This window comes from Colobus angolensis, unplaced genomic scaffold (assembly GCF_000951035.1).
Source record: "Colobus angolensis palliatus isolate OR3802 unplaced genomic scaffold, Cang.pa_1.0 Scaffold111, whole genome shotgun sequence".
Taxonomy (NCBI): domain Eukaryota; kingdom Metazoa; phylum Chordata; class Mammalia; order Primates; family Cercopithecidae; genus Colobus; species Colobus angolensis.
In genome coordinates this window covers 6,897,038-6,911,227 of record NW_012112142.1, presented here as the reverse complement: position 1 = coordinate 6,911,227, position 14,190 = coordinate 6,897,038, and the positions used below count along the sequence as shown (strand labels likewise).

General features: G+C 39.3%; 1 protein-coding gene across 3 annotated transcripts in view; it reads left to right on the top strand.

Annotated features, from left to right (window-relative positions):
* The first annotated feature begins 354 nt into the window (after nt 1-354).
* The window catches only part of LSM6 (LSM6 homolog, U6 small nuclear RNA associated (S. cerevisiae)), a 15,232-nt gene continuing 1,396 nt past the window's right edge, over nt 355-14,190 (top strand). Inside the window, exons 1-3 of one of the 3 annotated variants that reach the window (XM_011956844.1) lie at nt 355-483; nt 7,516-7,619; nt 12,402-12,515. In XM_011956844.1, the coding sequence (XP_011812234.1) occupies nt 7,526-7,619; nt 12,402-12,515 (208 nt within the window). In that variant the 5' untranslated portion in view covers nt 355-483; nt 7,516-7,525. Of the gene's footprint in view, nt 1,103-7,515; nt 7,620-12,401; nt 12,516-14,190 lie in introns of all 3 variants that reach the window. The other 2 variants (XM_011956850.1, XM_011956856.1) reach the window with 2 other exon arrangements.

Sequence of the window (14,190 nt, the reverse complement as noted above, 5' to 3'; positions counted from 1 at the left end):
ACACATTTAATCAATATCCAGAGGTAGATTTAAAGACTTGAGGTGTTTTATTTATTTATTTGCTTTAAACTATTCAAGGACGTTTCTGGATACACAGTGCCGTTACTTAAACAGTAAATTCCAGTTTCTTATGACTTCAAGTTTTTTTTACACTTCTGCAAATAAATCCTAGACAAAAGATCACTTCTAGTTTCCTGGATTTTTGTTTTTGTTTTATATTGTATTTGTTTTGTATTCAGATTTCTGTTAGAGGAACTCCAGTGCACCAATTTTGCTACCAGACAAAACAGGATTCTCGGATTTGCGCGCTTCGGCGCTGACAGGCTTTTTCGGCCCCAGCGGGCTGCCGTAGCAGAGAAGAGCACTGATTGGCCGAGGCAGAAAAGTGCCGCTGCCTCGGCGGTTTCGGTTTTGGCTGCGATCATCCGCGGAGGCTGGACTCGTGGGGCGCCTGGAGTGAAGGTTCTGGATTCCGCCCGTGAGGTGAGCCGCACGGCTGCGCGGGCCGATGACGGGGCAGGGCGTAGCCCCGGGTTCGACGCCCCAGTGTTCAGTCGCGCTGTGGAGCAGCGGCTGCAGCGGCCCTAGGCCGGGCGAGGCAGCCCCGGAAAGGGCCTGAGGGGAACGGGTTGGGGCTCCGGGAAGGGACCGCTGAGTGTCAGGTTTCCGCGAAATGCCGCATCCAAGCTCTCCCGCACGGAATGGCCGGAGAGGTGATGGTGGGCGCCGGGACCGCCCTCAGCGAGGTGCCTAGACTGCGTGGAGAGTAGCGGCACCGTGCCGGCTCCCACCGAGTTGGCGTCGGAGACCAGTTCAGGTTGTTAAAGTTCCCCAGGGAGCCCCGAGGCTAATCCCAGGATTCGGCGGGAAAGCGGATCCCGAACCCAGGCCTAGGCTTCGCCAGTCTTCCAGGGCTTCAGGGAATTGCGAACCCTTCCCTACATCGGGGTGGCCGCGCCTGACCACAGGAGTTAAGGACTGGACTCGCCTGTTTTACTGAGTTGTCAGGCCTAGGAGCCCAATTGTATGGTCTTAAGTCCTATCGCCCGAGGTTTTCTGTGCGTTCGCGTGTCCGCGCGCGTGCATAGCAGGCATTTTTAAGGTATGTAGGATTAGGATGAAGCGGATTACCCTACCCCACTGCTCTTAGTAATACGTGACTATTGTAGAAAATTGCAAACATAGAAGACTTTAGTGAAGAAATAATATTCACAACCCTTTCACCTACAATCTTTTTCTCCTGTGTACGCTAGCTTCTACTTGAGCTAAGAGTGTACATGTTTAATCACTTAACAGTATAGTTTTCCACTTCCATTTAAAAACTCTTCCTAAATATTATTCTAATTTTGTATCTTCTTTTGATTGACTGTCCCATCATTGTGGGTCGCAATGTAGGTCCCATAAATTATTCAGTCATTTCCCGATTGTGGGATATTAGAGATTGTTTTTGAATTTTTGAATCTCTTAGCACCCCAGATAATACTTTGATAAAAACTTGTTCCCCCCTGTTTTTTAGATTATTTCCTTGGACTAGATTCTCAGAAGTGAAATTATCAGATTAGATGCTTTCATCTGTAAGGCCTTTTTTAGGCCTTCATACACATTGCTGCAGTGTTTTCCAAAAAAGTTTTTTAGGTGTTTGGCAATTTTACTTGCTTGAATATTGTGCAGAAATCTTGAGAGGCTTATGTTTGTGGGATATGTGTGTGTGTGTGTCACTGGAGTTAATGCATTACTACCTGCATGTTAGGGCAGGAAGAGACTTAAGTGGTCATCTGGCATAACTCCCTTATTTTGCAGATGAGGAACCTGGGGCCATGAGAAGTGAAATGATGAGTTATCCAAGTCACACAGCTAATTAAGTAGCAGAGCTGGGATTAGAACTCAGGTTTCCTGCCTCCCAAGTGAGTACCCTGTGCTGCATCAGGCAGTCTCTCACTGAACTCTGGCATAGTAGATATTAGAATTTGAAAATTTGTTTACATCACCTGGATTATTCTCTCCTTTTAAAAGTGTACTAACAGATTAATGATCGGAGGGACCTGTAACACTGAGAAATTGGAAAGTGATTATTTTCATGGCCAAGACTAGAAATCCATTATTTAGAATGGCACCCCTTCAAGATTTTGACAGTTGTTTTCAGGTTCCCTTTATGTTAGAATAAAACATCCTTGATTAATTATAATCTACACTCCATCATTTGGTTAGAATGTAGCTTTTGGTTATCATTTGCTATACTTCGGAGATTTCTTTAAAACCAAAGAACAGTGTTGTTGGTGGTTTTTTTTTTTTTTTTAGGGCTTATAGCAGAGATTCTCAGCTTCCATTGACATTTTGGGCTGGACAGTCCTTTGTTGTGGAGGGCAGTCCTGTTAGTTGTAAAATGTTTGGCAACATCCCTGGTCTCTACTCACTAGTACAGCAGTAGCACCACCTTCCTCAGTCATGACAGTTCAGTGTCCCCAGATATTTCCAAATGTCCCTGAGCAGGGTGGGGTGGGGTTGGGAGGACTACCCCTAGTTGAGAACCATTTGCTTAAATAAATTATCTGGAGAGCTTCATAAAATGTAAAATACAGTGCTTTTACCTGAGTAGACTTCAGGAATCTGCATTTTAACAAGCATCTCTAGATTTGGAAACAGCTGGTTCTTGAATGACAAATGGTGGTTTTCTCCGTCTTTGGTGGTCCTAATAGAGATTACTTGGTTAGTATTTGTTGAAGTACGTGCATGATCCTACTAGTCACTGTATCCATAGTTTGGGCTGGTGGGGGCGGGACAGGGATTTTGCTTGGCACTGGCCTTGAATGTCTCTTCCACAGACTTGGGCAGTGTGCTTAGGTACCAGGGATACCAAGTGAGTAAGATATTTCCCCTGTCCCCAAGGAGCTTAAAACTCACCATGGGAGACCTGTCAGCAAATGGAAAAATTACAAAACAGCCTGATAAGGACCATGACCGAGAGTGGAAAGAGGTGCTCTGAGTGGACTCACTTCGCCTTTGGGAGAGAGGGAGAGAAGTAGCGCCTGCTGCTCAGGAAGGAGGGATTGGTATGAAGCCTTCACAAGACAGCGAGGCACTCCACTGTGTCCAAAAGGAGGATTTAGAGAGCTCTTCTTCTCCGTGTCTGATCGCTTCCTCAGACACTGATCTGTTAGTCTAGTGCTGCGGTTACTTGGATTGTAATGTTTCCTTGCAATTTTTTGCTTTTCAAATTTTTTTCACCCTAAACTGTAAATATGCTAGGAGTAGGTAAAAACTTACAGGTGAACATTGCCAAGAAATAAGGATTTTCATGTCTTCTGCTCAGTGGCATAACTCGAATCACATGAGGTAGTTTTCTTTGCGTTTGTTCATTGTATTTCTTTGAGGCTAATTTACAGCACTTTGTCACGTTAGGTATTTTTTTCCCCAGTGCTGCTACTCTCCGACTGGATTTCTCCCTGCCTCTATTGCGATTCCCCAAGATTTAACCAGAGAATCTTAACATATTCAGAAGGCAGCTGTACCCATGAAAGCGCTTGGGGTTTGGGGTCAGCCTTGGCTTTGCTTTCCACCTCACACGGTTTCTCTGTAAATTGCTTATGAATCTAACGCTGGTAGCACATAGTTGGATTAATAAAAGTTCTTTTTTTCTTCATTCTCTTACCAAAAAGAAAAAAATTCCGTGCAGGGCACTTTGCAGATGTTTTTTCATACTAGACCTCTCAGTAGCTTCTGACAGAAAATATACTGCCTTTGACTTAATAGCCATTTATGAAAATAGGTCATTTACAACAAGCCTGAGTAGGAGTCAGGGGAGGGAGAGGAGGTATAGAGAGTGATTATGACTTTAATTTTGAAAGGAGAAGTTTTACCAAGGTGACCCTGAAGAAAGGTCTTTTTCCTCTTATGTGTTTATGGTTCAAGAGACTCATCTCTTGATTCAGAAATTGTCAGAACTGTTCCTTCTGCCTTATCCAATTTAAAAGATGAAAACTTAAAATTACTTGAGCCAAGTGATGGGAAAAATTGTGGTGTCAAGACCAATTTACTCATACAAAATGGATTTATGGGCAAGTCATTAAGTAACAGGGAGTACCAAGGAAGCCTAATGAAGACTAATGTAAAAGATATGGCTTTCCTAAAGTGATGGATAAAATGTGTTTGAGGCAACCCATATACCCTTTTCCAAATAACCTTAAAAGTATTTTTTTCCAAGAGATTTAGTAGAATGTAGATATTCTAGAGAACAGATGAGAAGCTTGTGAGCCCGTCTTGTCACGTGGCTTACAGTATTTTGAGAGAGAAAAGACCCACATAAAGAATACAAAAGAGGGCGTAGCGACAGGTTATAGCAAATAAAATCAAATGCCAAACTGTGTGATGCCAAAACTAGGTGAGATGGGCATCTCCACTCTGCTATGGAAAGTAGAGAGTGGAACCCAAGCAAGTTCCTGCTTAAAAATTCCTATTTCCTATCATTGACAACAGTATTTCCCCTTGCCAGTTATTTCCTAGGCTTATTCAAATGGATTCCTGGCTCCTACCCCAGAACTACTGAGTAGAATCTCCAGCTGATCCTAATGATTCAAGTTTGGGAAGCTGACCCAGAGCCTGAACTCCGTGCTCCTGTGAATGTTGCACAGCTCCCTGCCTCACAGGCGTCTCCTCCTTGCCTATGTAGATTTTACCTTCTACCCAGGCACATGTCCCGTGCCTTTTCTGACTTCTCTTTCAGCTGGAGGGTGATGCCTTTTCCTTCAAACCCAGCTCAGGTGTTAACTTCCAGAAATTCTTCTTTGATCTGCCAAGCCTGGGATAAAAGAGTGTTCTCTGCCCTTTTGTGCATAATTCTATCAGAATATACATCACCTTTGTAAAATTCTCTATTTACACGTTTTTTGCCCTCTGTAGAATGTAAACTCTGAGGGTTTAAGGCCTTGTCTTTTTGTTACATTTCCCAGCCCCGTGTGCCTGAACTTGACAGGTGCTCCGTGAAAGTTGGAAGTGTTGATTGCCTTCAGGAAGAGATTGATGTTAATTGGAATACAGATAAGGCGTAATGGACAAGGTGTTATCTTTGGTGAGCTTAGAAGAACATATCTGTGTTTTTTAAAAGGTGTGGAAAGTTAATAATACCTTTAAAATAACGTATACTGTCAAGCAACTGATAGTCAAGATTTGCATCCTTTTTTCTGACAGTTATTAACTCTTTCCAGTTTTTGCTTTTCAGATGTTTTTAATCTGAAATTGTAAATACTCCGAGTAGGTGAAATTAGTAATAATTAAAGTAGTTAATATCTCTGTGAACTAGAGTCACATTACAATGTATTTTAGTGGTTTTTAACACAAAGTAGCTATTTTCATCTCAGTTTTATACATGATGAAACTGTGGCATATTGGGATTTAGTATCTGTGATAGGAAATGAACCTGACTCATCAGTTGAGTAGCCTTCGGAGTTAATATTCTCTCTGCATGTGTTCAGCCTCAAAACAGCACGTGTTCAAAACGTAAATAAGGCGGTTTATAGATGAATGGGAAGATTTGTATATTTTCACTGAACTCATTAAAGGTAATGAATCTGTTACAGTATTTGTAATTTTTCACTTTGTACTCAGAACAGTATAAATAAAATTGCTGTGTGATCTGAGTCCTGAATGAAAAGTGTTTGTCCTGAATAGTAGTTGTAATTGTAATTATAATAGTAGTTGTAATTGTAGTTATCTGTTGAGATTGTGGAGCTAAAAAAATAAGCTGGAAATTCAATGGGAAAGTTAAATTAATGTTTGTTGAGCAAAATAATTACTTGATCGCATTTTAAAAACATCTTTCAAACCTTGGGGGCAGTGTAGATTGTCCAAATGATAACCCAAAATTCAAAAATAATTTCTGAAATCTGTATTTTCTTTTATTTGACTTAGGATGTTGACTTTTCTTGGCTAAAGAAAATTATTTTACTTAAATTACGACTGCTTTTGTTTATTCACACTGTTTAAACAAGTTTAAATTTTTCTAGATTTTAAGTTCTTTAAGGGCAGAGCCTTTGTGTATGACATGCTTTTGAATTTCCTTGCTCAGTGTGTACACATACATATTTGTTGAACCCGGTAACCTGGAGTTCCAGCTTACTACATCTGCTGATCCTGTATGAATTCACTGTAAGAACATCTCTAAATCATCCTCCTCCACACAAATTCAGATTATTGAGTGGATGGACTTGGAGTGAAATAAGCATAATGGAAGAATGTTTAATGAAAAAATTTCGTTGAAAACAAAAGAACAGCTTGAGTTCTTGAAGGGAATCCTTAAAATAGTGTTTCCATACTAATTTTTAAGTCTCAGTGCTATATAGCTGCTGAATAATAGTGATGCAGAATTTGACTGAAACAGAAACACTAATTTCTGAAATATTTTTACTCAGTTTTTGCTTAACTACAGTCTTATTAACTTGCCAACATATTTTGAAAGAAAGAGCTATTATATAAGAAAAGATGCATTTTGAAAGGAGTGATGTGCAGCTTTGCATGTCTGATGCTGTTGATTTGGGTGTGTAATGCTATCTCTTTTTCTGTGTTAGACTCCTATTATTCTTGAGTTTTAAGACTGTTTTTCTTCGTTATTTAGAGCACATATCTGCTATAGTCATAATAGAATAATTAAAAATCTTTGGCTGTGTTACTGCCTTTCAGAAGGCTGTTTTAGGTTGTGATTAAGAGTATGGGCTGGCTGTCCACTTTCTAGCTGTGTGACCTTGAGCAGAGTGTTTAATCTTTCTGTATCTTTTTCTTCATGTGTAAAATGAGGATAAAAACAATACCTGCCTTTTAGGGTAGAGCAATTTAAATGGATTAATACATATAAAGTTCTTGGAAAAGTGCTGGCATGTAGTACACTCAAAATTACCGTTAGATTATAATTCTTTTCAGAGATACCATGTAGGCATCAGTTGTTCATAAATGTATCTGTTCTATATAATACGGACTTTAAAATAGGGCTGATTTGAACTTGAATGTTCCGTCACATTTGGGAACAAATAATGTAATCTTTCTGTGCTTTTACTTTCATCAGCAAAATAAGGGTATTAAGACCTTCTTCCCAGGGTTCTTGTAAAGATGAAATGTGGTAGTGTTTCTAAAGACCTTAGCAGAATGCTCCGCATAAAATAACCAACCATTCACTGAATGGAGGTGGTAGTGGTTGTAATGGGTACACTGACTGTGTGTCAGGCAGTAATGATAAGTGATTGAGAGCAGGTGCTTTGTAAACACAGGACTTTCCCTAATGAGGCTATGCCATGGTGTTGTGGGAACTGAATAAGGTAATGCATGTAGAATGTTCAGCTTAGTATCTGGCTCATAGTAAGTACTGAAAACATGTTACCCGTCATGTAGTAGCAGTGGATTAATATGTGTCTTCTCACATGGTCCTTTGATACTTCATTTTCTGTAAGTATGTTAAGGGCTGTAAGGGTTTTGTTGAATAATCAGGTTTGGTCTTTACCTTTTATTATTCCTTTTCATATTTTGATTTAGGATTGTTAAAATGAGTCTTCGAAAGCAAACCCCTAGTGACTTCTTAAAGCAAATCATCGGACGACCGGTTGTGGTAAAATTAAATTCTGGAGTGGATTATCGAGGTAATATTTTCATGTTTCATTCTCACTGGTGTAACTGAATAAGTAAATGTGACTTACTGATTTTTATTAACCTCTTAAATATACCCAATAGACCAAAAAAGTACTGGTCATCAGCAGTTTTTATGCGTATCTCTTCTTCTACCTCTGATATCATTCCTTTTATTTTTTTTCATACTAAGTTTTATTGTATGCTGCTGCCAGTGTATATAAAGCAGTTACCCTTGTGAAATAGAAATTCATGAAAATTCAGAGAGGTAGATGTTAAGGAGTGACAAAAGTAGAAGTTTGTATATTGTGGCACATGTGTTACAGGGATAAGCTTTTGCACAGGCTTCAAATGTAGCTCTCTTGAATATTCACTGGATCGTAAGGAGTGGTTTGGGAAACCTTTGAAAGATTCATTTTACTACAAAAAGGAACAGACTTTCTGGGGTCTGAAGGGATTTGTACTTGAAGATGCTCCAGTCAGCAGAGGGTCATGTTGAGCATTCTGCGGACAGAATTGTTTCAAGTCTGCAGCTGCCTGGGAAACTTTTACGCAGTTGAGCCCGGCCTCCAGCTGGAGCTGTTGAACCACTTGCTTCATAGCGGCGACACTGGAGGAGCCAGACATGGTGCACACGAGGGCCAGGCCGATTCGTGAGTCGGTGGGTCGTGGGTCAGCGGGTCGGCGGGACCAGACAACTGAGCCGGTCGTTCCTTTTAGAAGGACAACTCTGACAGTATAGCATGTGCTTCTGCCTTTCAGTGTGATTTGTGTGACTTCTGTCTCCTGTCTGCTTTGAGATCATACGTGCCTAAGTTCCCTAGTAATAGCCAGGTATTCCTAGTAAACTCAGGTATGAAGAACTCAACTGAAGAACATCTTGGTGCAGCAACATTTGTTTTTGCAGGAGTATTCAAGATTGGCAGGCAGCTATTGAGTATCATTTTACAACCTGAATGTCCCACTTATATAACGTATAATGTGTGGGGCGACAGGGTGAGACTGTCTCAAAAAAAATGCCTTTCTGTTCTTGGAGAGAATATTATTTTTAAGAGGTTGGAGAGAATATTATTTTTAAGAGGCTCTAGTGCTTTTGAAATTAACTTTATAGGAAGAATGGTTTCAGATTCCATTTTTTAAAGTTACTGAATTTCTTATCTTCCACAACTAAGGTATGTTAAGTTTCACTTGAAATATTTCACAGGCGTAGCTAACTAATTCATTATCTGAGTGACCTGGTCTCTTGGGTTGCTCTAACAGAATACCACAGACTGGGTAATTTTTATTTTCATTTTTTTTTTATTTATTTCAGTAGTTTTTGGGGTACAGGTGGTTTCTTTGTTACATAGATACATTCTTTAGTGGTGGTTTCTGAGATTTTGGTGCACCTGTCACCTGAGCACTGTACACTAGACTGGGTAATTTTCTTTCTTTCTTTTTTTTTTTTGAGACAGAATCTCGCTCTGTCACCCAGCCTGGAGTGCAGTGGTGCGATCTCGGCTCACTGCAAGCTCCGCCTCTAGACTGGGTAATTTTCAAAAACAGAAGTTTATTTTCTCACAGTTCTGGTGGCTAGGAAATCCAAGATCAAGGTGCCAGCAGGTTCAGTTGTCTGGTGAGGGCTACATCTTCCGGAGAGGAGGAATGCTGAGTCCTCACGTGGCAGAAGGCAGAGGGCAAACCGGCACACTGCATGAAGCCTTTTTTTATGCAGGCCTTCATCCTGTTAAAGGGCAAGTCCCCATGGTCTGCTTGCCTCTTAAAGACCCCCACCTCTTAATACTGTCCTATTGCCAAACACCTGAATTTTGGAGGGGACACATTCAAACCATAGCACAGGGTTTTGTGGCCTTTTCTTGGTCTCTTTTCTGAATAATTAATCATCATAGTAATCTCTTGAGCTTTTTCCTTTGAAGTCTCTGTTGATCATCCCCACCTAGTAAAGGAGGAGCTAGGACTCAAGTTCAGGCTCAGCTCATAAGCCTTGTTAAGAAACCACTCTGGTGATTATGTACTCCCTTAGGTTGTTGACATTAATAACATATCTCCAGTTTAATTTTATTTTTATAGTAAAACTAATGGATTCATATGGAATGCTGAGGTACTATAATATCTCCTGTACTGCCTCTCACCTTTGAACTTTTGATGGCCCCATAGGAAGTAATAGACTTCTAGGGATTTTAATCTGTTTGACAATTGATTAAAGTGAGAACATTGTGTTCAATATCTTCTCAGTACGCATTTTATTGAAGAGATGAACCAGCCTGACCTTTTTTCTCTGTAGTCTTTAGGGAAAATTTTTCTGTTTATAAAGATAATACATGTTTTAGTTTTGTTTTAATTTTAGAAATGTAAAAGGAAATAATAGAGAAAAGTATATAGAAGAAAGCCAAGTCTCCCCAATGCTACCATCCAGAGAGTTTACCAATTTTGACCTCTATATAACCATAATTTGACATAAATGGAATCAGCTGTACATGCAACCTGATTTTTTTTTTTTTTTTTTAACCATGAAACAATGCATTTAGTTTTGTGACAATATAGAGGGTTTAATGACTGCATAGGAATCTCTTGTGTGGCTGTACCATAGTTTTGTTTTTACTTTTAACCAATTTCCTGTTAATGGACATTTAGGTGTTGACCTGTTTTTTGCCACTATAAAAAACTCTTTTACTTTGACATATATTGTGAACAGTTGACTAAGCATCTCTTTAGAATCAATTCGCTGGGCTAGGATTTACAAGTCAGAGAGTATTCCATGGCCCTGCCTCAGAGAACCTGTGTTTGTCCTTCGTGTTCTCACCAACTCTTGTATTAGCTTTTTTTCATCTTTTCCAATCTAATTGGCAACAAGTAATATCTCGTTCTACATACATTTTATTTGTTTACTAATGAGATTCAGCAGTCTTTCACATGGATAGTAACTATAATTTTTTTCCCTCCTATGAATGTCTGTTCGTGGCCTTTATGCGATTAAAACAAAATGTTCTATACTATTAGGTAGCCTTACTAAAAGAACGTGCTTATTTTGTGGTTTACAAAACACCAAAAAAAAAAACGAAAACAAAACACAACATACAAGAAAAACCTCCAACTCTCTGTAGCAGCTTCTGTTTAAGAAAATGTCTTGTTTTGGTTATGTATAGTAGGTTATCTCATGGAGAAGGAAACGGTTATATTTCTAACCCCCTGGGCAGTTTTTTTGTTTGTTTTTTGTTTTTCGCCTTTGCTGTGAGAATAGATGCTTTAATTAGAAGTGAACTTTTTTTTTTCTTTTTTGAGACCAAGTCTCACTCTGTCACCCAGGCTAGAGTACAGTGGCTCAGTCTTGGCTCACTGCAGCCTCTGCCTCCCAAGTTCAAATGATTCTTCTGCCTCAGCCTCCCGAGTGGCTGGAATTACAGGCACCCGCCACTACGCCCGACTAATGTTTGTATTTTTAGTAGAGACGGGATTTCGCCGTGTTAGCCAGGCTGATCTTGAACTCCTGACCTCAAGTGATCTGCCTGTCTCTGCCTCCCAAAGTACTGGGATTACAGGCATGAGCCACTGTGCCCAGCCTGGACATTTCATTTTGAAATTCTTTTCATTAGTTTTCAAACAGGTTTGTATATTGTGCCTTAGAAGTTTCTTGCTCATTTATAATTGTGGCTTGTATGTAAAATAATACAGCAGGAAATCAGCTAAAGTTATAGCTTAAGCTTTCTTTGGCTAGGAAATAATTTTATTATTCACAGTCCATTCTGGTTCTTTGAGAGTTTACCGCTGTTAGCAGAATTCTGGTAGATTAATGTCTTATGCTGTCATTACACACACAATTTTGAAAGGAAACTTTTTTGTTTAGAGGATAATGGGGGCAGAGGCAGAGAGTGAGGAGCATATTAATGAAGTTAAGACATCAAATGAGAAACTATAGACTCGACTAATTGAATCTAGTATTTGTTTTTACTTAAATTTTTTTTTCTACAAAATACCACTTTAAATTAGAGACAGTTAGAGGCTTGCAGATTTTCATCTTTTGAAAAAGATCATTAGGTCAAATTTTACAAAATTTATACCATCTTAACACAGTTAAAGATTCACTCAAACTGTTTCCTTGAAAGCTCCCTTGAATGTTTTTGGCCATTTTCTCTATTATTTTTGATTGGAAAATATTATAGCTGTAACAAAACAGAACAAGATGTGTTATAATGCAATATGTTGCCCTATATTCTCAAGCTGCTCTTCACTGTGAGTCACAGCTTTAAGATGTTCTTTCGGGAGCACCTGCTGTCTCCTCTTCTATTATTTTAACAGATTGTGGAGACTTCCTTTTAACCCTGGAGTACATTCATCTGCTGCAGTAGATGTTGTTGTAAAAGGATGAAATAAATCTGCCAGACCCCTATTTCACTTAGTGGCTGAAATAGGAAATGCCACTGGAACCAAGGATCATTTGTTCATGCATAATTGCCCACCTTGTGCTGAGCTTTCAAAGAATGGTATTTTTGTTGGATTAGTCTTATTCTCTTACTTTTTTGAATGCTTTAAAAGTTGCTATGTGGTCACCGTGAGGGAAGTGACAGTTTGTTGTTTTACCGGGTAGTAGTGGGTGCGTGACTGCCTTCCTAGTCTTCATTCAGATTGGCATAGAGTTGTTTTGTGCTTAAGCTGTTGAGTTTCATTTATGGTATGAATTTTTATATTAAGCATCTAAGAGCTAATGAATAAAGAGATCGTCTGCTGTAAGGTATGCCCTGTAATTTTCAACTCCTACTTGCCTTGTATATCTTCTTTTTGACTAAATATGTCTGCAGGGGTCCTGGCTTGCCTGGATGGCTACATGAATATAGCCCTGGAGCAGACAGAAGAATATGTAAATGGACAACTGAAGAATAAGTATGGGGATGCATTTATCCGAGGAAACAATGGTAACATTTCTTCACCCTACAGTACAGCATTCATTCAAAATAAGCCTTTCTGTTTGTAATCCAGATCACCAAAGAGTTTACTAGATAATTTAAAAGTCCAGTTTTAGGCTTGATTATTTTAAAATGCTTATGTGTCAGTTTGACCAGTTATTTTTTTAGATACATCATGGAATTTTTAAACTAAAATTCCCTCCTTCCCTTCCTTTAGTGATGAGGAACTGGGGGCATTGTTCTCCTGACCCGGAACCCTGCTCTCTTGAATGTAGTGTCTTATTATCTCCCCAACACATATTCCTGCTTCTTGTAGCCTGGAAGTTGGAGCTGTAAGAATGGGCACCATTTCCCTGCTGTCTTTGATTTGCATAATTTGGCAGTTTGTCCTATTTGTCCCTTCTCTATTAAACATTCAGATGCTTTCTGTGCAGATTTGCATCCTTTGATTTGGCAAAAATGGCAAAATAGAAAAAATAAAGTTACTCAGTTTTTTAACAACTAATAAATTGCTATGATTTTTATAGTTATTTTTAAGTACCTAGTTTCAAAATGAAAATTATGATAAAGTCATATTTGTATTTTTGGTGGGGAGGGAAAGATAACAGAATTACGAGAATTACCCTACTTTTTGGTTCCATCTCCCAAATGAAACTCTGGGATTCTTGAGTTCGGATTTTTTATTGATTTCTTTAATTCTGGATGTCTTCAACCCCCTAAATAGTTGGATCTCTTTGCTATAAACTAAACTTTCTGACTTTTATAATAGTCTGTCCCCTGTGCTTACAGTACCATATTTCCTCATATCATATTTTTACATACATTATTTCCTGACTTTCTAGTCCTTTCTATTTATAGAATTACCCTATTTTTCATATCCTTATTTGACTTCCTCTTTTTCCTAAGAAATGTTATGATCTTGCCTTGCCTCAAGACAGCTAATGGCAGCAGTCACCAGCAGGTTGGGTTCTGTGCGTGTTGATAGGGTAGATCCTTTAATGTGCACACTACACCTAGGACTTGGGGGGCAGGGTTGGGGGGTGGCTGTACCGGCATTCTGATGCTTCCCTTCATGTCATATTTCCCATGATGTAATCCGTGACACTCATCTTTAGACTCCCTAGTTCACATCATTGGCTGTTAAAGAGGATCTTGACTTATTTGATTGATCTGTGCTATGTTCTTTGATGAAGACACCTTACTGTTCACTTTGAGCAGACCTCTCAGAAGCCGAGTAGGCATGGAGGGTGGAAGGGAGAGCCATCTCTAGTTTGGCCAAAGTGACTCAAGCATTTCATTTTGTTTCATTCCTACGGACCACACATCGTAAGAGTTCAGGTTGGTAGTCATGAGAGGACCAGCTAAGCAGAACATTGGGTAACACCAAAGTATAAGACTTTAAAAGGAACTCAGAATAAGGACTTTGGTATCATTAAAAAAAAAAAAAAAACTCCTCAGCTCTTGTTTATCTAACTGTTGCAATTTAGAAGGTAAACACCAAGTTTAGAGATTGTATTGGGGAGATAGATGAAAATACGTTGTTTATTCTTAATTTGAGATCTAACCTGGTTAGATTTACTGATTTACTTTCTGAAAAGCATTTTTTTTTTTTTTTTTCCTGAGATGAAGTCTCGCTCTGTTGCCCAGGTTGGAGTGTAGTGGTGCAGTCTCAACTCACTGCAGC